We start from the raw sequence: 27335 nt of genomic DNA on the forward strand, positions 1-27335 counted from the left end.
TTATTAATATTATTTCCACAACTACTAATATTTTTCTTATTATTATTTTGTCTACTATTGCGAATATTCCCATTCATATTATTATTATTGTGCTTATAATGTCTGTCAGCAAAAAATGTAAATAAAATAATAAGGTAAATAAAATTAAAACAATAAATACAAAATTGTTATTCTTACTATTTCTACTACTACAAATATTCTTCTTCTTATTATTAAAAACATTACTACTATTATTATGAATATTTTTATTCATATTATTGTTTACATTCATATTTTTATTATTATTTCCACTACTATTAAAAATATTATTATTCGTATTACTATTATTATTATTATTATGACAATTATTATTATTATTATTATTATTATTATTATTATTATTATTTCTACTATTATGAATATTATTAAAATGATTATTATTTATATTATTATTATTATTTATATATTTATTATTATTATTATTATTATAATAATAATTATTATTATTATTTCTACTACTGTTATAAATATAAATATTCATATTATTATTATTTTTATATTATTATTATTATTGTTATTATTATTATGTGCTCATCTCTGTCAGAAAAAAATGCAAACTAATTAAAAAGGTAAATAACATTTAAATAATAAATACAAAATTATTATTTTTTCCACTACTACAAATAATCATCATTATGTTCTGATTATTATTATTATTATTTTTAATATTAATATTATTATTTCTACTACTATTACAAATATTCATTTATTATTATTATGAGGTCAACTATAACGGTTCAGAAAAATCTTGTAACTTTGCAATTAGCTAATTGCGAAAATGTCTGCGAGTTTGGAATTCTGCTTTGCTACTGTAATTTGCATTGGTTTCATGCGTCCAATTATATCAGTTTTATATCTCATAAACGCAATTCTTGTCACTGTTTTGTGAGCACTAGGATTATAGATATCCTAAAAAATGAGCAATACTGATAATAACATTAAAAAAACTTTCTTTTATTTTCATAAGACCCTTAAAAATGCAAAAATTAACCATTTAACTTAATTCCTTTAAGTTGTCCCAGCACAAAATGATTGTGTGGAGTTTTATTCGATGTTTGACGTACCTAATCTCAACCAAAACATGAAAAGAATGCGGGACATAATGTAGCTCCTCCCCTTTTTATAAACAGCCAATAGCATTTTGTTTTATCACCGCTCTGCCAGTGAGAGTAACCTCAAGCACATCAAATGTGAAGTGTCTTGAAGGGGGCGGGGCATGTCAGATACTAGAGAGCATTTGATTGGTCAGGATTTGATGAGAAACTGAGGCATGAAGTGAATAAATCCATTGATCCATTAAGGTGGAAATGACAAACTGCAAGCTTTGCTCTGCAGTTTTCTATCCCTTAATCTCAAATTTTGTCACTGTTTTAGTACGCACTTGTTTACAGATATTCTAAAATCAAACAATACTGATACTAACACCTGAAAAATGTTAGTTTAATTTTATGGGACCTTTAAAATTCATTCATTCATTCATTCATTTTCTTTCAGCTTAATCTTTAATTTCTCAAATGTTGCGACAGAGGAATGAACCGCCAACTATTCTGGCATAAGCACATGCCCTTCCAGCAGCAACCAAGTACTAGGAAACACCCATTCACACACACTGCGGCCAATTTAGCTTATTCAATTCACCTATAGCGCATGTCTTTGGACTGTGGGGAAGCACCCGGAGGAAACCTATGCCAACACAGGGAGACCATGCAAACCCCACACAGAAATACCAACTGAGACCACTGAGCCTTCATGCCAACAAACCTTTCAAAATGTAAAGACGAATAAGTTAACGTTATTCCTTCAAATTGTCCCAGCACAAATCGATTGTATGGCACCCAGCATTTTTAGCCAGTGCTGGAGCTCTCCGTGGTGCTGATATTTCTGCTCAGTCGTGGGACATTTCTCTGCTGCAGGGCTTTTTTCGGAGGCAGCTGGAGGAACAGAGCACACGCCGGGTCACTTCTCCTCTCCTCACAGGCATGAGGAAGCACAAGTCAGACTCTTGGCTCTCTTTTAGCCAGGACAGGCAGACTAATATAGAGCCAAAGTGTCCAACAGCAGAGGACAAGAGACGCTGCCAGTTAGTTTTTGGCAGAGAGCGGATTCAGCACTTCAGCAAGATTACACGCTGTGCTGAAAAGGGCAAGAGATTATAAAAAACAACCACTCAGTGTGTGTGAGAGAGAAACAGAAGAGGAGTAATAAGCAATTTAATCAACATGGTGATTATGGGTCAAAGGGGCACTCTGTAATTTTTCCTACTTACAAAACGAAGAAATAAAAGAGTACTTTTCGCTCGCACGGAATGAAGAGTTTTGTTTTAATTTGCATAAATGGTCGCTGGATGGGGTCACATTGGTCATGTGACTAATATAACTAGTGCCGCTCATTTTGTCTTTGCTGATAGAGAGTTTTGATGATGGAATCAAATTATTTTGTGAGAGCACACAAATATATATATATTTTAGATTAATAAAATCTAATTTACTATAATATGAATACTGCCTGCAAATTGTACAGTGAAATGTTTTAAATAAAAAAGAATAAAAAATAAATAAATAAAACAAGATAAATATATAGTACATAAAACAAATTTCATGTTTTATGTGGTCACAAATGCTGCCAACAAGTAATTTAACATTTAAATTATTGTTATTATTATTATTAATAATAATAACAACAACAACAATAATAATAATAATAATAAATACAAATATTTATATTACATGGTCATAAAATGTGCATTTGTAAATAAAAATGTAAAAAAAAATTAAATGCATAATAATAATTATTATATCTACTAAAATTAATCATTTATACTTTATTATGTGGTCTTTAATTATTATTAATATGAGGTAAAAAAGAAAAGGAATACAATTAAATAATAAATAATTATTTTTCCACTAATAAAAATAATTCTTATTATTGTTATTTTTACTAAAACTACAAATATTCACATTTATATTCCTATTCCTATTATTATTATTATTATTATTATTATTAATATTAATATTAAGTGATCGTAATGTCTGCCAGCTAAAAATAAAATAAATAAATAACATTTAAACAATAAATATATGATTATCATCATCGTCATCATCATCATCATCATCATCATCATTTCCACAACTAAAAATATTATTATTATTATTATTGTCACAAATAAAATAATTGTTATTATTATTCTTTTTTCTTTTTTTCTATTATTCTTTTTTTGTGGTCATAATATCTGCTAGCAAAATAATACAATTAAAATTAAATAAATTAATCAATAAAAAACATTTAAACAATAAATAAAAAATAATTATTATTATTATTTACACAACTAAAATATTATTAACATTATTATTATCATGTGGTTGTAATGTCTGCCAGCAAATATATATCTATATATATATATATATATGTCTATATCTATATATATATATATATATATATATATATATATATATATATATATATATATATATAACATTTAAAAAATAAATATAAAAATTATTATTGTTATTATTGACTATTTGTAGGAGGGTATTAGTCAAAATGCCCTGAATAGATTAAAATTAGTCCAAAATGTGGCTGCGAGACTTCTGACAGGGGCTCGCAAATATGAACACAAATCCCCAGTTCTTTTCTCTCTAGGCTGGCTGCCACCAATTGGTCACCAATTGATTTTAAATTATTAATTTTTGTCTATAAATCTATACTAACTAACTAACTAACTAACTAACTAACTAACTAACTAACTAACTAACTAACTAACTAACTAACTAACTATAATAATAATAATAATAATAATAATAATAATAATAATAATTATTATTATTATTATTATTATTATTCCCACTACTAAAATTATTATTATTATTATTATTGTTATTATTATTATTATTATATACTTTTAATATATATTTATTAATATATCATATTATACATTATTATATATATTTATATTATAAATATTCATGTTATTATAATGAGGTCATAAAATCTGCTACCAAAATAATAAAACTGTAAATTAAGTTCAGCATGAGACGCTGCAGTACCTCAACCTTCCACAAGTATTTCCACAAAAGCCAAACAGCCAAATGCTGATTCTATAAATATCAGCTCACATTGCGCATGCATTTGATCAAGAGAAAACACACGCATATGTCCACACACTTTAGGTCAGATGAAGGTTGGCACACGGAGCTGGCACAGCTCCATCAGATGGGCAGTGTGTCCACTAATCTGTGGATCAGTAAATGACGGAAATGAGAGGAATCGCACTGCAGTAATCTGTGTTTGAGCTCGAAACAGAGAAAGATCATAAGAGGAGAAGCGCACTTTATCAAGCAACTATTTAAAGCAGGATTACTGGCACTGAAATAAAGCCTGAATTTGGAGAATCCAGACACCAGATTGAGGGAAACAGACAGGACGTTGAAATCAGTGCAGACTGGGGAGAAAAAGCACATGGAAAATAATATTATTTTAATCATATTTGAATCCTCGAGTTCACAAAGCCCCTTTGATTTTGAGAAAAAAAAAACGTACTTAAGATGTAATCAAATTCTTTTTCTAGTCGTATTGTGAAAGATTCATCTGTGCATGTTATTCTAAAGAGCACATTCAAGATTGTTTGTCTTTTTTAACATCTTTAACAATCACAAATTAATCTGAATCAAAATATAATAAGACTGAAATACGTCATATCATGGAAGTAAAATGAGCTGAAAATGACAAAAATGTGCCTTCATGAAACCAGAATATTACCCATTATAAACTTATAGACAACAACATAATCTCCATGCAGCTCCCAGCATATAATAACAATACATTCTATTAATAAGTTTTCCTGAAACATTATGCAGAGCAGTATAAAGCAAAAATAAATAAAATAAAATACAATTTTACTACTTCTACTACTAAAAATTATGCAAAATAAAAATTTAGATAAAATAAATGAGCCTATTTTATGTAAATAAATGCTCAATAATGCTAATTATTAAAAATTTCAATTTATATCTGAGCATATAATAATAATAAATGCAATAAAAAATCTGCCTGTATTTTTTTCCTGAATTGAGTTTTTATAATAAAAAATAATAATAATAAAATAAAATACTGCTACTAAATCAATAAAATAATTATATTTAGATAAAATATAAAGATAAAATAAATAAGTTCAGCCTATTTTATGCAAATAAATACACAATAATACTGATTATTAAAAATATCAATGTATATCCAAGCATATAATAATAAATGCAATGAAAAAATGCAATTTCAGCATCAAATTTTAGCTTGAAGCATAAATAAAGTAATAAAATAAAACAATTTTACTACTTAGACTACTACTAAACATTATGCAAAAAATATATTTAGATTATATTTTGATAAAATACTTAAAATAAAATAAATGGGTTCAGCCTATTTTATGTAAATAAATACATAACACTGATTGTAAAAAAACTTGTATGTATATCTAAGCATACAATAATAAATATATATAAAATAAAAATAATGCATTTTTAACATGCATTTTCTTCCTGAAGCATGTATTTAAATTTTTGGAATAAAATAAAATAAAAATACTGCTACTAAAAATAATGCAAAACAATTTACTAAATAATTAAATAATTTAAGTTCAGCTGTCTTTACTAAATTTAAATGAGGACAGAGATTCCTTTTTTTTCAGTGTAAACCTTTTATTTCACCATGACACAATAGTGCACCGAGCCATTGAAGAAACCAAACATCAACCCGACAAAAGGTGCAACAACAACAACAACAAAAAGAAAAACGTCAAAGTAAAGACAAAATTCAAAAGACGTGAAAAACGAACACATTAAATAACCTATTCACAACATCAAGATCATATTTTCCCAGAAAGGAGCGAAACAACCATAAACACTGAAATAAGTAAACACTGGTAAACCTGGAGCGTCTCATTTACAAAGGGTTTTACCATGTGTGCAGCTCGCTAAACCCATCAAGCACAAAACACTGCGGTCAACGTCAACTTAGCCTTTAGGTTTAACATCGTTGTTGATACCGAAACCTGAAAATCGAATGGAATCTGCAATGATTGATCTTTATGTTGAAATATCGTGGCATGGATTCCAATGATTGAGAATCGATAAATGACAAATAAACACATTATTAAGGCAAGACACTGCAGTATACAACATTTTGGGCTTTTTGACTTTTACAGTTTTTAAGATTTTGAGCTTTTTGTCAAATGTATGTTATGTATGTCCTACTACACCCAACCCGCTCTGAGCTAGGATCAAACCGGCGATTCTTTGAGGAGTCGGTTGCTCTAACAAGAAGGCTAAAGACCATGGCCTCTAGCGTCTGTTGCTAGAGCACCTTAAGAGGTCAAAGGAATAAGGTTTACCTGCACAGCACTGCAGCAGTTGGCCTGTTACATTCAGCCCCCTAAACCTCACTCCTATCCCGGACGAGCACCCATATGTAACCGTTCATTCACACGGGGCTACAGCGTCAACGCTTGACCGAGGCCGTGTCTGAAGTTGGGGCTGACGCGATCGTCATAGCAGCGCCAGCCAATGAAATTAGTCCACAATCGGTTACTGCCTGAGTTTGGGTATTTGCATAAAGCGATCTGATTGGCTAACGCTTCCGTTGGCGCTTGAAGAGTTGAGAATTTCCCAAATTCTGCAGTGAGCTACGCCACTGAAGTGGCGCCGACAAATCCACAATGCAGTTTGGCAATGCCTGACGTCACCCTTTTAAAGTGAGTGGGGCATAATCCACCGGTAATTCTGCACCCATCCAACAAACAAACAAACAAACAATAAATAAATAACCTTAAAATTATTTCACAAACTTAAAATCTTGTAGAATTTTATTCTACTGGGTTACATATTTAATCTCCTCCTTAAAAATCAATTAGTAGCTTTACTTTTTCTAAAAATAGAGTAAACCCACACTCCTTTTTTCTGCTTGTTTAAACTATTTACTTAAAATGAGCTGAGCCAACACAAGTCTTGTTTTTTTTTCTTTTTTTGGCTAACTTATAATATTGATATTAAATCCACTTAAATTTGTAAAAACTAAATTAACTTAATTTGCGTTTGGACAACATGGACAACGCAGCATTTTTACAGTGCTTTGTAACTTGTAATTTTAAAGTTGACATGACTTAATTTTTAGAATTATGTCCACAGTTCATTTACTTAATAATTTAAAAGTAAAGTCAACTAACTATTCAAAACAGACTTAAGGTTTTGTTGTTGTTGTTGCTCCTAAATTGCACATAAATCTGCAGATTTTATTTTTAACACATATTTGTAAAAGGCTGTTTTCTCAAAACGAGACTTTTTTTTTTTTTTTTGTAATTTACACATACCAAACCTCAGATTTATTGATATATTCTTAAAGGTTTTGCCAGAGAGATTTGTTCTTACATAATTTGACTGATTATATACGACACTTTATTGTACAAAAAAAGTGAAACATAGTATTCATTTGATTTTGGCTGTTTGCAGCATTTTCTGAAAAATGAAGTAATAACAAACAGAAACAATTCCAATCTCCTCTTTAAAAACCCCAATAAGTAAGTAAATAAACAAACAAACAAACAAATTGACTTCACCCAATGCTTAAAATTAAAATGAATGAAATGTTTGCAAACATTTCAATAAATAATTCCTTATTTGCAAATGTGAATGGACCATAAAAAAAATCCTAAAATAACTGTTTTCTCCTATTTTACTTGCAGTGTCTTGCCTTAAAAGCATCAAGCAAAATTGTAAACACTGCTTAAAGCTGAAACGAGGCCTTATTTATTATTATTTTTTTCAGTGACTGAGCTATCAGTATATCTGTGTTTATGCTATAATACAGTATAAAATGATCTTCTGAAGGGGATGAAACTGTACAGGGAGCCGAGACGAAGAGTGCGAAAGAAAACAGACATGAGAGATAGATAAAGATAGCTTGAGAGAGAGAGAGAGAGAGAGAGAGAGAGAGAGAGAGAGAGAGAGAGAGAGAAGAAAGGAAAAGTCATATATTTTGCCTTCTGAACAGCACTAGAGGCACAGAGGGTCCACAGAGCAACAGATGTGGCCGTTCTGCAGAGAAACACACAGAGACGGGAGAGAAGAAAAGGAAAAAGACATTAGTCAGAGAAGAAAAGCAGCCAATGTGACAGTCATATAGAAGTGTTTCTGCAGTGGATGTGTGTAAAGCGTCAGTCTGTCATAATTGATCTGTGAGCTGAAGCGCCGCTCATGACCTTGGCTGGGTCACTTTCATAAGAGATGAGTAATCCCTCTCCAGTACCTGTGCTCAGATCAGTTCTTTATTCTTGCTGCGTTTCTCACCCAGGCTAACTCTACATGACTTATCCCATCTCTTATCATCCCATTTTTACACAAGTGAAAATACACAATTTTAATCTGTCTATTTAATTAAATGTTTTTAAACGTCACTTTTAATAATATTTCTTCTTGATTTATATGTTTATGTACTTATATTTATGCATTATTTTGGAATAATTCATCTGCCAGTCATCAATTATTATTTTATATCCAAAAACAAACTTGATGTGGATGAACTGTACCTTGCACTGGCAGAGGGAGCACTCGGTGCCGTGTTTGGTCCAGGCGGATCCGCTAAAGCGACTAATGCCGTATTCGTCCACACAGGTCTTGGTGATGTCATTGCGCACTGTATCGGCCAGGCAGGGGTCAGTGACGCAGCGCGGGCAGCATTCGCCATCCGGCACCACTGTAAACTCGCAGTCGGACACCGGTGCACACGAGACCGGCCAGCAGTCCACTTCGCCCCTCTGAAAAACAAAGGTCAGGGCTTCATCTGAACAATCAATACTTCTGCAATTACATTTGCCACATAAATTACACACTTCCGCTTTAACAGGCTGCAAATCACCAAGAGTGTGTTGTGGCCACTGATCCAGAGAGAAAAGTTTAATGAAGGATCGATACCACAGGTCAAGGCTGGATTAATATACTGCAGGTGAACAGGGTTCAAATATTTGCTAATGATTATATCACCATGCTTCAACAGGTGCGACATTACATCAAAAAAATGCTGATCTTTTTTTCTTATTATGAGATTTTTGAATTGTGACCCTGAACCACAAAATCAACCTTAAATTGCATGTATGTGTGTGTGTGTGTGTGTGTGTGTGTGTGTGTGTGTGTGTGTGTGTGTGTGTGTGTGTGTGTGTGTGTGTATATATATATATATATATATATATATATATATATATATATATACAACAGTTTTGTCTGGTTCTCGAATCTGATTGGCTGATAGCCATGATATATTTAGGTAATATCAGTACCCGTAAAGCCTCTTTACCCTTTGTGTATTACTCCGCCCACATACAACCAGCAAAAAGCAGACACTACAGATCTAAAGTTTAAAAGATGCTGGCTCAGCTGTTAAACTGTCAGCTTATGATTTGAATCCAAGGCGGAAGAAAGTAGTTCCACATACAAAAGGGTTTTTGAGACTCTCCGTGTTTGATTTTGTTTTTATATACACAATTATGCCGTCAATATATATATAAGCAATAATACACGAGTAGCAGTGCGATATGGCTGTATATCGGCACTAGTGGGGGCACTAAGGCACGAGGTCGCAACGCACGCCTCCCACCAGTGCCGATATACAGCCATATTGCACTGCTACTCGTGTGATATTGCTCATATATATATCCAAGAGCCGATCCCCCCTATACGCAACCTATACCCCCGAACCACTAGGGGGCGCCCCTTTCTCTTAAATGTAAATCTGTTCTGCGTTTTAATTTTTTTAGGAATGAAAACACTTTGAAATAAATATAAAAACGGCGGGATTCCCTTCCTTTCCATTACAGGCGCCATCTGTATCCCTTATCCACATGCCAGAGTTGACAGGTATGAAATGGTGACAATTAAAAGTGTATTTTGGATATTTTCTTTACATTCGACTAAAAAAATGCTGGCCCTTTTGGATGTTTGCCAAAGGTTCAAGGATAAAATGATGGAGTGCTTGATGTATTAATAGACATCAAAGTGATTGAAGGTCAGTTCTGCTAAACACTTCAAGGAAAGTGTTAGTGTAAAAAATCTATATCTAGAGGAGAATTATTTATTAATTACAGTTTTTTGCTTCACAAAAAGTGAAACTGACTAAACTCAAACTCTAAATAAAATAGTTTTTGGTGTTGAATCATGAAAGACAAATTATTTTACAACTTATCTGTGCTTTATTCAAATTTCTTATTGTGTTTGAGGCATGATAGAAAGTCTTACCGGTTTAAAAACCACAAGAGGGTGAATAAATGATTCATTTTGTGCCGTATTTCTCTGCAAGGCCACATATTTGGCAGATTATACCCTAAATCAGACCGAGCAGCTTTACATAGACCTTGATTACAAGACGAATGCAGATATTTCTCTGAAAGTCTCTCTCTCTCCCCCTCCTGGAGTTTTCCGTTCCGGAAACATTCTTTGTTCTTTCGCTCCTCACACTTCTGTATGCTTAAAATACAAAGCCTTTCTCCTGCCTCATTCTCTCTCTTTCTGAGTCTCGTCCTCCCTTTCAAGTTCTGTGTTTCTTTTACTTCATAGGGAACAAGAAAAAAAAAACAACTGATGAGAATCAGGTTTGGAAGAGTAAAGGGCGTTGAAAATGACTAAAAGAAAGCGCTGACTGAAAAGAGAATGCGATAACAGTGCAACAGTATGAGAGAAGAGCTTTACTGAAACCTATAATGATACAGCAATACAAAACTGGCTCTTTTTGACTGAGATCCTATTAAAGCAAGAGACTGCAGGGGAATGTGCTAATAAAATAACTGTTATAATGATTTTATTAAATATTGCACATAATTACCTGCAATTCAAGTCCAAAAATTGTTTAATTATGCAAATAATGCAGCGTTTAATTAAATATTTTCTCATTTGCATACTTGTTTTAACACAAAAACCTGAACATATAATGAAGTCAGGTTTAAAATGTGTTCATTTTAGCACATATTTCAGTAAAGTGTTTTTTTTCCAAGAGAATTTAATATATAATAAAGGTTATCCAAAACATAATATAATATTATAATATAATATAATATAATATAATATAATATAATATAATATAATATAATATAATATAATATAATATAATATAATATAATATAATATAATATAATATAATATAAGGTCATCCAAAAAAATAAAGACAGCAATGAGACAGCCACTCTAAACTGGCTCTTTTTGAGTGAGAACCTATTAAAGCAAGAGACTGCAGGTGAATATGCTATAATAAAATAACTGTTATAATGATTTTATTAAATATAGCACATAATTACCTGTAATTCAAGTCCAAAAATGTTTATTTAAACATCATTAAAAATGTTTACTTATGCAAATAATGCAGCGTTTAATTAAATATTCTCTCATTTGCATACTTGTTTTAACACAAAAACCTGAACATTTGTTGAAGTCTGGTTCATTTTTTTGTGCAAATTTCAGTAAAGTGAAATTTTGGAAATGTCTTTTCATCACTAGATATTTTGGAAAGCACCGCAGACAGTCATACTCACATTTTTTTGTAGAATAAAAAGTAATATAATCAAGCAAATGATGTAATGCAATCAAATGCCTAAAAAACCTAAAAAATGCCTTAAAATGTCAAAAACCTTCACAATATAGATATGAACAAAACTGGCAAGTTATAATAACGCTTATGTGGAGATTTAAAGCTCAGTGAGGCAGAAAAAAAAACTCATTTTGATAAATTAGCCTTTTTGGAATATGCCTTATGATCAAAATCTACAGACGAAACTGATAAAGTGCTACATTTATTTAAACATTACATATTTTCAAAATTATACTGGAGGGGAAATTCAAAATCAAAAAAATCGGCAAGTACATATAAAACAAGACAAGCAGTGTCTTGACTTTATGGACACAGTTAATACTTGTAGGATAAAAAAAAAGAGTTTACAATGGAAAGTCACTTATTAAGCAATTAATCCAGAATCTGTGCTTTAACATTAGCCTGGAAAACACATCTTAAATCTGTTACACCAACCACATCTGTCTAGAAGCCTTCATTATTAGAGACTACAAGTTTAACCATCGTAAACCCTGAGGAGAAAACCCCTCACAGGCAAAGGAAAAGTATGGTATGTCGTTAAAAACCTGTTTAAAGTCATTGCCAGTTCAGCGAATACTATAGTAAGACTATTCACTTGAGGGGAAGATGGAGTTAGCTGGACTTTCTAATTCAATTCTACGCCGAAAAAAAGTTTTAAGCTTAAAGAATGAGGGGAAAAAAACTTGCTATTAGATGAAAGTTGAGTGCTGAACCACAGCGCACAGGAGGGACAAACTCTGGAGGGGCTGAAAACTGCACTGTTCAAGGGTTTGGCGCAAGATATATTTCTGAGATGCTGCAGAAAGTTCCACCGTGAGCAGCAGTTTCTCTGAATCTGAAACTAATAGTACACTGAGAACAGCATGACAGTTGTGCATGTGTGAACGGATGCTGTTTGCTAAAGGGGACATATTTCACACTTTTGCATCATTTTTTTATTGTCCCTCGAGGACAGTTATAATGTAAGTCAAGGTTTCTTGAAACAAAAAAAAATTTATGGGAGCATTTTCATACTCTGACTTTAGGTCTGTTTTTGCCTCTGTACTTTTAAGACTATTATGATAGTAATAATCATTCAAATTATTCTATTTTATTAATAATATAATATAATATAATATAATATAATATAATATAATATAATATAATATAATATAATATAATATAATATAATATAATATAATATAATATAATTATTAACAATAGTAATTATATTATCATTAAAAAATGCAACTAAATCATGTAGCCCATTTATATAGAAAATTAATGCAGGATAAATCTGACAACTCTTATTATATCAAAAGAAATTGGGAATAAGAGATAATAAATACTATAATAGAATATGAAATGTGGGAACAAATATGTGCAAATTGTCATAAGGGTATAAGCAGTCATATATGGAAGGAGTTCGACTGGAAGATGAAGTTGAGGTTCTTCAGAGTTCCATTAGTCGTTACCAAATTCGATAGTTCTATTCAATGATCACAATGATGGAGAGACTATGGAGAAGTAGGAGACTATTTTCACATATTTTGACAAAGTCCCAAAATATAAGTGTATTGGCATGAGATTAAAAGCATACAACATACCAATGCACCAAGTATTTCTTTTTTTTTTTTTTTTGCTTAACGGCTTCCCCCCTGATCAGTTCAGTAAGTATCAGCTATTTGCACTACATATATTATTAATAACAGTTGGGAAGATAACTACAGTGAACTGGAGGAAGACACAACAACCTACTTTGACAGAATGGACAGAGAGGCTGAAACAGATATATACAGTATATTTGAAGAAATGACTGCTGATTTGTACTTGAAATCAGATATTTTCCAACAGACCCTGGCATTAATCAAAACATATAATTTTTTTGTGAATGTAAACTTTCTAAGTAAATGTTATTTGTATATGTTTATGAAACTTTCATAAAAACACAGTTTAAAAAATGGAACTATTAACTTTCAGTGATCTCATAGTTTGTTTATTTACATCTTTTACATGAAATTCCCAAAAATCTAATTGCTTGGAATAAAAAAAAAAAAAAAAAAAAAAAAWTATATATATATATATATATATATATATATATATATATATATATATATATATATATATATATATATATATATATATATATATATATATATATATATATATATATATACATATATATATATATAATTTTTTTTTAATTCCTAGCAATTAGATTTTTTTTTATTTGTTTTATTATTACATTAAGTTTTAGAAAAAGCTTTCAAAAATATTTTAAAATGATTTGATTATATTTATTTATGTGGTAAATTTAAATTTAGATTAAATCAGACCAAAAGTATTATACAAATATCCATTTGTATAAACATATAAATAACTGTCTAAACAAAATTTTTAGTAAACATTGACCACATGATATAAATTATATTGGATTCTAAAATATAAACACATTCAGGCACAATTCATTACTTCACAACGAGTCTTCACTCACCATGCACTGGCACTGCTGGCAGTTCTCCACCCAGGTTTCTCCATTACTGTACGCCAGCAGACCGTTCTGATGCAAACACTGAGAACTCAGACGAGGATCGCATTCAGGACAGCACAGCACATCCACTGTGGGATTCTCACAATCACACACCATCCGTCTACACATCACCAACCCTGACTAAAACAGAAAAGAAACACAGAAGCTGACAGAGTGGAGAAAAACTCAAATTCCCATCGACTACAATTCCCATCAGCCCCTTTGACTCACCTGACAAGAGCAGACGGAGCACCTGTCATCATCCAGCACCCAGATCTGCCCGTTGTGTTTCACCTTGCCGTCATGAGCGCAGTCTCCAGTGCAGTTCCTACCATGCGGGCAGCGGCAGTCATATCCTCCGTCAACGTTAAAGCATATCGTGTCGTTAGCACAGCTGTGCCTCCCCATCTCACATTCATCGATGTCTATCAACCAGAAACAAAGAACCACCAAACTGGTTAAAGTCACAGTGAAAACAAACTGGACTTTTTTTGCATTAAGAGTGCAGTTTCCCTCACAAATCCAAAGACATGCGGTACAGGTAAATTGGGTAAACTAAATTGTTCATAGTGTATGTGCGTGAATGAGAATGTATAGGTGTTTCCCAGTTATTGGTTGCAGCTGGAAGGGCATCTGCTATGTAACACATGGATGAGTTGGCGGTTCATTCCGCTGTGGTGACCCCTGATTAATAAAGGGCCTAAGCCAAAAAGAAAATGAATTAATGAATTAAGGGTGCACATACTAATTGCCATGCACTCATAATTTTGAACTATAGCAGTCATTTTGCTTATTTGATGACCAGGTTAACTAGTCAGAGGGCAGGGCAACTAGTCATTGACATGGCAGCAACAAATGGAAAACCAAATCATTTATCAATCCAATCAAATTTCAGTGGAGAACATAAAGACTAGTTTCTACATTTTGTCTTGTTTGAAAAGAATGGGGGCTCGTCCGGGATGCTCACAAGAAAAATTGAACTATCCTTTACATATTAGGGAAGAAACGTCTACCAGTTTTGTTTTAAGTCAAGTTTAAAACTAAACCAAAGGGTGTTAAGACATGTTATTGTTTAATGTAACACAAATTGTGCGCCTTACTAAAATATGCAGTGAAAAAACGATGAAGGATTTTCATAGTTTAATGAATCGCATTCATTTTGGACAACAGGGGCTGACAATAATTTAGGTGCGCAGAGCTAAACGTCAAACTAAAAAGAAAAACATCAAGCTACTAGCACTGCCTGCTAAAAATCTGATACATTTGTGCAGCTTTTGGTTATCATTTTCAGCTAAAAGGCTAAAATAGACGCAATGTAAGTCTTCACTATCATGAATTTCTGCACAAGGAGCCTCAGCACTCTTGGATATCGTGCAAAATCCATGCCGAGAGACGACAAAGAAAAGAAAAGCAGGACTCTAAACATTCTGATTCTTCTATCAAAATCCATCTGTGTTGCTGCCTCAATCATAACTGGACAACTGGAACAGTCCAAAAAGGAATACATGGAATCAACCATGGATTTTCAATGATATATTAAAGTAAGAGATATCATTTATGTTATATTAAGCCATACAAGTCTTAATAACTGACTGGTTGCTTATGTCAGATCGAAAATGTGCTTAATATAAACAGTAGCAGCAGGATCAGCAGATAACGGTATCAATTCATGTTTAAATAAATCTTTTGTAAGTGGATTGCTTTAAAGTAGCATCATATCAACATGCTGACAACATGAATCAAACTAGACCGACAGACTGCAGCGTTTGTAGCTGAAGGTCAAATTAGACATTGTTTGAAGGCAGCCAATGAAAACCAAAGCCTTGTGATCATTTGACTTCAAACGAAACCTGTTACAAACCTGTGTAGAGAAACTGAAGACTCATTTCAAAAGCGTTTCTTTCTTTTTACAACAATAAGTGCATTTATCATGCATTTTGATCTTTGGAACTTTGCAGACCTATTCAGAAACAGCCGTATTTCACCACATCTAAGGTAATATTTGACAAAGCATAATGGGGCCACTTTAAATTCAAAGCACCACTTGTAACTTCAACAATGATGAATGTAAAATACAGCGCTCTCTGTTGGGTTGATTCAAAAGAGGCACTGTTTCATTATAAATACATTACCTTCGCACGACTCTCCGTTGGCGGAGAACATTCCGTTGTCGTGGTATCCATCACGGCACTCGCAGTGGTACCAGCCGGGCAGGTTGACACAAGTGGCTCGACTGTCACACTCCACAAACCCATCGGAGCACTCGTCGATGTCTGAGGAGACAAGGTGGAGACATGCATGAGGAATGTGTGGAAGAAGCACGGTGTCACTCTGGGTGAGCATTACTGTATGCGGATGACAGCTAAAAATTGTCAGATACGAAGACAAAATTCGGTTAAAATAGTGCTGAATATTTATTATGAACTGCCACAGCATTTAAAGCCAGAAAAGCTATAAACACAGCAAAATCCTCTGAGTATTTGGTCCCTCTTTAAATACGGGCAAGCAAGCTGCTGTTTGTGGAGTTGCTTTATGATCCTCTGCTGAGATTTTGAGAGATTCAATGTATTATATTCCAGCTGATTTCATCTAAGGCTGTGACTGAAGTCAGTTGTAGTTGTGTGTTACTTTGCTGTGCTTCAGCTTATTAACAGCATGTGTTCATCATCAGTACTCAATCATCACCCAATTAATCCTGTAATTGTCTCATTAACTTGAGTAACATCAATTCAATTTAGAGAGAGACCAAATATTATATAAACCGAGTACACTTTGCTGGGTATATAAATAAATATATCCATGAAAAAACTATTTGTTTCTGCATAATTTTACAACATTATATAAGAACAGCTATGGGGAATAAAGAAAGAGATCGCTTACAATCAGGGCTTGACATTAACTTTTTGATCACCAGCCACTAGTTTTCCAACATTACAAGCCAGTTGCCATTTTCACAAGCCACAATTTTTGTTGTTGGGAAAACATAAAATATATTTAAAAATATATATTTGGAAATATATTTTATATCCTTAAATTTGACTTTAGCATGCTAAAATTACTTGATTTCGTTTTTGTGTTATGTCCACATGCCTTTTTTGTGTGTTGTGTATGACCTTGCTCAATGAGCGTGAGCAAATGGCCTGTGGTTTCATAGTGTCGCATTGCAATTAGATTTCTTTTTTATTTTTATTAACAGTTTATTTCACTATTCACTTATTTCGCTATTTATTTCCTTGCCAGAAATTTTAAATAATGTGTTAAAACAAGCAAAATGTAGCTTTATACATGCACTTTTTATAGTCAACAAAATTGCTCTTAAAATAATGGACATTTAAAAACACTTATACACAGCAGTCTGACCTGGCTTAAGGTCCTACATCACCAGTTAACTATAAATGGAGTCAATCTCCATGTATGATAGTCAATCTCCAGGTATGATAATTAAAACACATCAACAAAAATAACTATAAGCAAAAGAAAAAAGGTGAAAAACATACGATAATCAAAGCATGGTTAACGTTAGGCCCCTTAATAATCTCTTCAAAGATTTGTTAAAGCGAAATCGGCAACAGAATTAGACAATAATTAGACAAACTAATAAAATCAAGATCAGAGATGCCCAAACTAGGGCCTGCAGGCCAAAGTTGGCCCACGGTAACCTTTAATTTGGCCCTCCATCCCATCTGAGTAGGAGAATGATGGGGAATTTTTTGTGGGAATGCCTTTAACAGAGATTGTTATTTCTATAAAAATATACAAAAAATATAAGTATAATAGCACAAATATTAATAAAATTCACAATTTTAAATGTAATAAATTATAGCATTAATTGAATTATGCAATGAATTATATTAATAAATTAGAAAAATTACACTAACAACTTTATAGTTTGGTATATTTACCTCCGGCCCACCACCGTCAATCAAGTTAGTTTTTGGCCCTTAATTAAAAAAAAATGTTTGGGCACCCCTGATCAGGATAATCAAGATAAAAAAGAAATTGTTTAAAATTGTGCTTTCACTAAATTATTAAGCATCACAACTGTTTATGACATTAATAATAATAATAATAAAGATAATAATAATAATATGGCACAAAATCAACATATTACACAGTCAAAATAAGAATATTACAAGCAGAAAGCTATAAGCGAAATACAGCTCAACGTGTTAAACTGCAATCATAATTAAATTATGTTTAAACAGCAACAGCAAAACCCCACCATAAAGTGGATGTTCTAATGTTGTGTTATGCCAGACTGTATTATGCTGTTTCCACAACCTTTTCAAATTCCCAAATAGATGCAAATCTTCCTAAGTGTATTTGATGCCTGTCCTCACACCAAACACAAAGGCAGAAAAATAAAGCCTCTTCCATGGGCGTCCTAAAAGGGAGCGAATTCAACAGCGGTTGATAATGATGCACTCCAGAATCTATTCAACTTTCAGTCCTTGTCCTTGGATTACACTCTCGCTGAAAGCCAGGCAAAGCGTCACTCAAACCCAGTCAGTTCAATGACAACTTCAACCACAATCGCACACGGAAGAGAAATCATTTTGTGACTTTCACCTGAGGCAGAATGCGTTTCACCTCACCCATCTCATTAGATTGTTAAGGCTGTGCTGTTTTGTGTTCTATTTCAATGGCATTTCCAATGTCTGGAAATAAGGCAAGGCTAAGCACAGATGGTTAAACAAAAAAAAAAAAAAAAACTGCTTGTATGTGTGTGAAAGGGGGAAAAAGATGTATGTAGCCTTGAGAGTCTTTATGAAAGAGCGTTGAATATGAGCTACAGCCTAAAGGACCTTGTGAATATGGTTTGCAAGTGCTGTGCGTTAGTATTGCATGTGTTGAGAAATATTTACAGGAAGCGTTCATCTAAAAATGACATTTCTGACAGTCTGTTCATCCTAATATGAATCTAAACCTGACTTTTAGACTATAATAGACGTTTTTCATATATGTTTTCTATAAAAAAAGAAGATATTTTGTAGAATGTTCACTGGTGACCATCGGCTTCAAAAAGATTGTAAATAAGTATATTCATAAATGTGTGTGTTTATTTTGATGGTCTGCTTGTTGAATTGAAGTTTCATTGCATCTACATGCCAACTAATTCTAATTAGATTATAAGAAGACTGTTAGGTTGGGGTTAGGGTTAGTGTAAGACATGTACTTGCAAAGTTTCTTATAGTCAGTTAAATGTCTGTTTAGCAGCAGTATCAACAGATATTAAGCAGACAGTCTAATACTCAAATAGACCATTAAAATAAAGTGTTATTCATTCATTTATTTTCTTGTCAGCTTAGTTTCTTTATTAATCCGGGGTTTTTACGCAGTTTTTACGCAGCGGATGCCCTTCCCATCTTTGGGAAACATCCACACATACATTCACACACACACTCATAAACTACAGACAATTTAGCCTGCCCAATTCACCTGTACCGCATGTCTTTGGACTGTGGGGGAAACCGGAGCACCCGGAGGAAACCCACGCAAAGGCAAGGAGAACATGCAAACTCCACACAGAAACGCCAACTGAGCCGAGGTTCGAACCAGCGACCCAGCGACCTTCTTGCTGTGAGGCGACAGCACTACCTACTGCGCCACTGCATATAATAATAATAACAATAAGTGATGTTTTATAAATAAATTTCAAGAGAAGCACGATCAGTTTTGACAAGGCTAATTCATTATTGACAATCATACTATTATCCAATCAGCTTAAGACCAAACCCCTGTAATTAGTCAAAGAATCATACCTCCATTTCCTCTCAACTTCAGCATCCCTCCACCACCCCAACTCCACACTATTAAACCAGACCCCTAAATAAATCTCAAGGGGGAGCGTTCTGGAGCCAGGCTAAACATTGTGCTTGGATCCAGAACAGCATTCATTTAAAAAATAAAAAAAGAAGCGTCAAGCGCGAGTGATTTACATGTTAAGTCAATGCAAATGCGCAAATAGACATCCTGCAGGGCGATACGCTTGAATGGTGCAGCGCGAATTAAACGTTTTTCGTGTTTGACGTGCATAATGCCCAAATTGTTCGAGTTCAAAAATCTGAACTTCAGCAGACCTTTGCGCTGCATTAACCAATCAGGAGCTTGTTTTTGTGGGGGCGTGATTGTGACGTATCGCCTGTTGTTGGTGTCCCGGGGGAAAATCCTCCAGCTGACACAGACAACAGTTCATCAAACTGGACTCAGCTCAGTCAGAAGCACCGTTGACAGCCTCCATCATTCAGGTTAAGTTTCTGGAGGAGTTTATGAGCTCATTGAGCTGGATGCTCCTCTGAAAGGATCTAGTGGACTCAGACACGGCTCTAAACATATCGACGCTGATTTTCAGCCTTCATAAAGCACATAAACACTGTTATTTTCTCCATAAAATCCATGTTGGCCATTTTACAACAAAGCTACAGTCTCCTGGCAGACAGAAGCCCTGCCCATTGATGCGCAAATGAAGCAAATAAACTTAAACTTCACCGTCCATTTTAAGGGCCAAGGGTAAGGGGTAGGGGTACAAAAATAGAATTAGGATTGGGCCTTGATTGACTTATAAAATCGGGTTAAAATAACACAAAAAACATTTGTTATCATGACTTCATTCATTTTTTTTATAGTGTACTCCAAACTTTTGTACTTAAGTGAAACATAAGAAATAGACCCACAATAATGTCTATATTTAACTATTGCAGTAGTCACCAAACTTGTTCCTGGAGGGCCGGTGTCCAGCAGATTTTAGCTCTAACCCTAATCAAACACACCTGAACAAGCTAATCAAGGTCTTACTAGGTATACTTGAAGCATTCAGGCATGTGTGTTGAGGCAAGTTGGAGCTAAACCCTGCAGGGACTCCGGCCCTCCAGGACCGAGGTTGCTGACCCCTGAACTATTGCATTAAAATGCATCAGAGCAAGTTCATCATAAACATTTAAATATTCAAATTGCAAGTGAAATCTGAGAGCCCAGACACAATGCAAAAGCGACAGAACATTTTTTCTTGGTCGATTGGCCGCTCAAAGAGAACATTTCTAAAGAACATGATGTGAGACTTTCTGAACACTTTGATTTCTCGCTCCTATGACTAATATTTCCACACTTTTTGCACAGACCGCACTCTCCCCACACCAACTCCCTCGGAAAGAGAGAATGGCGAAAATAACACAAACAGCGCTGAATAATACATAGTATTAGGCAGCGCTGATGACATTTATTCATCCTCTTCCTTGAGCACAAACACACAGCGCACTCGTCTCCCTCAGAGGAGCGCTTGGCATTTGTGCTGTCAGTAAGCGGCAGCGAGTATTGATTGACTGTGTATTCACGGGCAAACCCCCAGGGATCCCGCCGTCCTGCAGGCTGCCACTAATTTGTCACGGAATGTCACAAGTCGGCGGCACAATGCAGAGTCTCCATCTCATTTGTGCCATCTTCAACATTTGGGATCCCTCACGCACTTCCATTTGTTTGCGAAAATCTGGGTCAGTTTGAGGGCCGAGTTTCTAATAGTACTTTTTCGGACGTTAACTTTCCTTTACAGTCGCTGTTATTAGATCAGATCAGAGTTATTAGCTGCTTTTCCACTGCTAACATTTAACCGTTAAAAAGAAATGTGAAATTTTGGACACTTCAAGCACTCAACGACTGCAGCTTTGCTCACATAGACTAGATTAGGGAGGTTCAAACTTTTTCGTATGAAGGGCCGAAACGAAATATCATTAAGAACCATGGGCCGATGGTAAAAATGGCAAACTATATTACATTAAAGTTGCCATAAGTAATTTCCTAACTTATTTTATATTATTTTATAAATAAATCTAAAACATTACCTTAAATTGATTTAACTAATGCAGTATATTCATTTATTATAACTTTTTACAATAAAAACATAAACAACTACAATAATAGCACAGTGGAGTTCAATGCCGAGTACAGTAGTCAAGCAGAATCTGCCTTTGCCTTTACTTGCTCACTGATATCTCTGGATTGTCCTCTATCTGTCGGGTGACAGTGTGTACATTTAAAAAAAATCGGATTCATTTATTTGAAACGTTGAATCTGCAATAGCCTTTTGTAGCTTAAAAATAAAAGAAAACAAACAAATGGTTACATTAAATTAAAAATGACAATCTCTAAACCATCTTAATCCTTCTCCATCTCTTCTCAGATGTGATGGTAGGCAAAATCAAAGGCTACCATAGGCCAACTTTGGCCTGAGGGCCCTAGCTTGGGCATCTCTGTACTAGATCATCAGTTACAGTTGTTTTTATTGTATTATTTTAATAAATTTAATAAAATAGCTTTTTGAACAATCAGTTTTTTTTTCATATTGAGCTGAAGAAAGATGCAATACCTATATATTAGACAACCCAAGCTCATTCTGAAAACGTAGTTCTGCGGACGTTTCTGGAGACTGTGATTTACGTGGCCGGAGGTACGTAAGGCTGCATTTCGTTTTTTCAAGCTAACGCTACGGGGCGGTGTGACGGCGCTCCCTGTTCGCACTCGCCGGTCGATTTATTATTTGTCCGGTTAGCTTGTCACTTTATGTTGGTGGAGCGGAGGACCGGAAGAGGAGGAGCGGGGCACGGCGATGACCAGGTTCAAGTCTGGGGAAGAGCAGTTCCAGAAATCAGGTAAGACAAAAAACAGAATCCAAAAAATAAAGCGAATGAGTTTGTAATGAGGCGAGAATGCGGTGAAATCCGAAAACTCGGACAAGGGCTTTTCTTTTTTCTTTTGTAAATCATCGCTTGGGTTTAGGGAAAAGCAGGAGGAGGCTCCGATAATTGGCCGGCTGCCCAGTCAATCGTTCGGTCATTCAGTCAGTCAGTCAGTTGGACAGACTCCAGCCTCCGGTGGCTTTTTACGCGAGAACAACGCGGCCGCGAACGGCGATTCGCGAAAACAAAAACTGCACAAATACGTACCTCCCGGGACGTATTTTACGGTCTCCAGAAACGTCCACGTGTCAACGTTTCCAGAATGAGGTTGGGTTGATATTCGAGACAGCGCCATGTTTAATATTAAAAAGTATGCTTAAAGTTTGGTGAAAGGAAAATCAACCTCTTATGTATGTGTGTGTATATTGTATAATTAGTGATTACAGTTGATTTTGTAACAACCTTCTCCTCAGGGATTGGAAAAGCACATTAGCTTTATAGCTAACTCTGGCACAACATGTCAACACTGTCCCTGTGCAAATAACTGAAATAAACAAACAAGCTTTGAACCTGGAGCAGCAAGGCCAAAATCGAGCTCGGACCAGTAGCCTTGCAGTGCTTCTCTGAGAAAAAACTGCACTAAAACCCTCTCTTATCCCACAACCTCATTGTTTCACAAGCAAGCGGAAGCTGAAGGAAACCTAGCGAGGTTGAAAAATGAACATAACAGAAGCAGACGTTTGTTTTTTACATATAGACTACTGCATCGATTCATGACCAGTGATTTATGATAAAAAATGCTCCAGTGGCAGTAATTTATTCATTTGTGTCAGAAGTGGTATTCAATCAACTTGCTATTTATCATTATTTCACACACACGCACACAAAATCAGTAGCTTCTTTTTGCTTTTCATGAAAGGAATGCACAAAACCACTCCAGTAGGGCTTTTAAGTTCAAAACTACTGATAAATTGCTACATTTTTAAGTCACTATCTATTCATTTTCCACAGAATTATGTGATGTTGGGGGGATTGGATGCTCTGCTGTGTTACTATACTGTTATCTAAAGGAACAAAGCAGATTAGAGTGTATATAATTTAGAAATGTCGCAAACAAAGCAAGGATCAGACAGAATGTAAAACTAAATACATGCATAATTACAATTATATACAATTTGATTACCTTCTTTAATCATTCCCGGGTATTTTCATAGGCATGATTTTGTATTTATTATGGCAACTGCAGGCAATAACCCTTTAGCTTTGCATAGGAGTCTATAAATATAATTCTGCCTCATATGGTGATCAGAATCCCCATTGGATTCCTATCGGGAGTTATTTCAGGCACTCACTGCAGTGAGAGAGAGAGAAAGAGTTTTGAGCTGAAAACTGTTAAAAGGTTTAGTTCACTCCCAGAATAAAATTAAAATATCCTGATAATCTTACTCAGTCATGCAAGATGTTCCTGCAGTCTTAAAGAAATTAGGTATGGTTCCTCTAATGCGATAGCCCCCTATAACTAAAACAATTTCTAGTTACTGTACTTTTTCCAATAGTGCTAGGAACTATGAAATGGCTCCTCTAAAGTGACAGCCGTGTATAACTAAAACAATTCCTAGTTACTGTACTTTTTTTCAATAGTGCTAGGAACTATGAAAAGGTTCCTCCGATGTGATAGCCCCTTTTAACTAAAACAATCACTAATTACTGTACTTTTTTCAATAGTGCTAGGAACTATGAAATGGTACCTCCGATGCAATAACCCATTATAACTAAAACATTTCCCAGTTACTGTACTTTTTCCAATAGTGCTAGGAACTATGAAAAGGTTCCTCTGATGCAATAGCCCCTTTTAACTAAAACTATTCTTAGTTACTGTACTTTTTCTAAAAGTGCTAGGAACTATGAAAAATTTCCTCCAATGCGATAACTTCTTATAATTAATGTATTTACTAACATGAACTTATGAACAATACTTGTCGAGCATTTATTAATTATAGTTCAGCATTCAATAAACCATTATAAACATCCAAATTCATGCTAGTTACCATTAATTAAAGCACTATGCGTTAACATGATCTAACAATGACTAACTGTATTTTCATTGACTAAAGTTGACCAACATGAACAAATACTGTAATAAATGTATTGATTGCTCATGTTGGTAAATGCATTATCTAACATTAACTAATACAAACTTATTGCAAAGTGTTAGCAAGTTCATCCAGTGTGAAAGTCCCTACTGTGAGAAAAGAGTTTATACTTCAATGTATTAAAAGAAATCAGAGGTGTCTTTTGACCTTGGATGGATGTACACCCATTGCGGGACACCTCCCAAATAATATTAGGAACCCATAAAATTGCATTTTGGGCCTTCAATAAAAATCAAGGTTACAAAATACTACTACAGCGGACTGACCACTTCCAGAGTCAATGCGCCAAGTAAAACAGATTATCTAATCCCTTGAGCACAGATGGGAATAGTTATGGGTCTACAGCGGTCTCCTCAAGTCAATTTCATCAGGAACGATTCTTCAAACACTAAGTCATCAATCCACTCAGTCCCTGTTCCCACCCCAGCAATCTCCTTCATCTGCCCCGCTCTCGTTCTTCTCCATTCATCTTCCCCCTCCACACTCACACTAATGAACGGATTCACACCCGCTGCTGGGTGTCGCTGGGGAGCTCAGAGCTGAAGAAGAGACTCAATGCAAATGTGGGACTTGGAGCCTGGTTTTGTGCATAAAAGCCTGGTCCCGTTCTCTGAAAATATGCCATTTTTTTAAAAACAGGAGGTTCAAAAGCACACCTTTTCTCACTGAGAAGGCAGATTGCAGATTTTCAGTTTCCCAAAAAGAGCAGCAATTAAGAGGAAGATCTTATCTTTAAAGTCAAAGTGATTTGCAATCCATTTTATTGGTAATTCTGACATTTTTTAGAGTAAAATAAATTTGGGTGAGAAACAAAAATGTTTATTTGGTTCATTTTATAGTTTATATTTTTATAAACATTACAGTATAGTTGTTATATTAAACTTAGCAATATGTATAAATACAGTATAATAGAATTTACAATAGCAGACATATTATTATTATTATTATTATTATTATTATTATTATTATTATTATTATTATTATTATTATTATTATTATCAATATTAATAAAAATAATTATATATAATAGTATGGAAATAAAAAAATATATGTATTATAGACAAAAAATAATTAATAATTATATAAAAATAATTAAATATAATAACATTGTTTATTTAAAAATTAAAGGTACATTAAATAAATCAAATAGAATATTTGTAAACATAATAATATAGAAAAAAGTAAATATGTATTTTCTAATCACTATAAATATTATATATTTAAGAAATGGACATTAAATAAAATATTTGTAAACATATTAATCTAAAATAAAAGTAAATATGTATCTTCTAATTATTGTAAATACCATATATTTATTAAATGTACACTAAAGATAATTAAATATAATATTTGTAAACAATAATATAGAAAAAAGAAAATGTGTATTTTCTAATTATTATAAATATTATATATTTAACAAATTAACAATAAATATAATTAAATATAAAATTTGTAAACATAAAATAGAAAAAATGCATTTTCTAATTATTATAAATGTTGTATATTTAATATATGGACATTAAATATAGTATCTGTAAAAATAATAATATTGAAAAAAGTAAATATGTATTTCTAATTATTGTAAATATTATATATTTATTAAATGTACATTAAATGTAATTAAATACAATACTTTTTAAAATAATATTACAGAATAAGTAAGTATGCATTTTCTAATGATTATAAATATTATATATATTTAATAAATGAACATGAAATATAATATTTACATTATGTTATATTAACATAATATTTGTAACCATGATAATAATAATATAGAAATAAGGGAAATATGTATTTTCTAATTATTATAAATATTATATATTTATTAAATGGACATTAAATATAATATTTGTAAACATAGTAAAGAAAAAGTAAATATGTATTTTCCAGTTATTACAAATATTAAATATGAAATAAATTGACAAATATAATATTTGTAAACATAATAATATAGAAAAAAGTAAATATGTATTTTCTAATTATCATAAATATTATAATAAAAAGTTCTTGTTTTTTATGTGTTCTAGGAGAACATAGACAAAATATAAATCAAAAGAATCAAGAAAACCTAATGATTATTTCATATTATATTACTGTGTGCCGCAGTGTGCATGATATTACATATTAGTATTGTGCTACCAGGAATAAAATTGCATTGGCCTGTGCTGCACAGCAAGGGAAGACGTTCAACAGCTAAAACGCTAATTAGCTCCACCTCATTAGACACGATGAGTAACGCCTTGGAATACATGAACCCAACGAAGCAGACATAATTAGAGTGCTTAAATAAACATGGAGAAGTTTTATCGGAGGACAGAACCAGCAGCTGTTTTGAATCTCTTTGTA

The 27335-nt window shown here is 33.3% G+C and overlaps 1 protein-coding gene across 2 annotated transcripts in view; it reads right to left on the bottom strand.

The window, feature by feature from the left end:
* Window positions 1-5708: 5708 nt before the first annotated feature.
* nell2b (neural EGFL like 2b) overlaps window positions 5709-27335 on the bottom strand; it is an 81201-nt gene continuing 59574 nt past the window's right edge. Inside the window, exons 16-20 of one of the 2 annotated variants that reach the window (XR_012402004.1) lie at window positions 16297-16526; window positions 14396-14589; window positions 14129-14305; window positions 8612-8839; window positions 5709-8120 (exon numbers count right to left, since the gene is read on the bottom strand). Coding sequence is in view for 1 of the 2 variants with exons in the window: in XM_002661379.7 (XP_002661425.1) it covers window positions 8079-8120; window positions 8612-8839; window positions 14129-14305; window positions 14396-14589; window positions 16297-16437 (782 nt within the window). In the remaining variant the exon portion in view is untranslated. The remainder of the gene's footprint in view (window positions 8121-8611; window positions 8840-14128; window positions 14306-14395; window positions 14590-16296; window positions 16527-27335) is intronic. The other variant, XM_002661379.7, reaches the window with a different exon arrangement.

This window comes from Danio rerio, chromosome 4, assembly GCF_049306965.1.
Source record: "Danio rerio strain Tuebingen ecotype United States chromosome 4, GRCz12tu, whole genome shotgun sequence".
Lineage (NCBI taxonomy): Eukaryota > Metazoa > Chordata > Actinopteri > Cypriniformes > Danionidae > Danio > Danio rerio.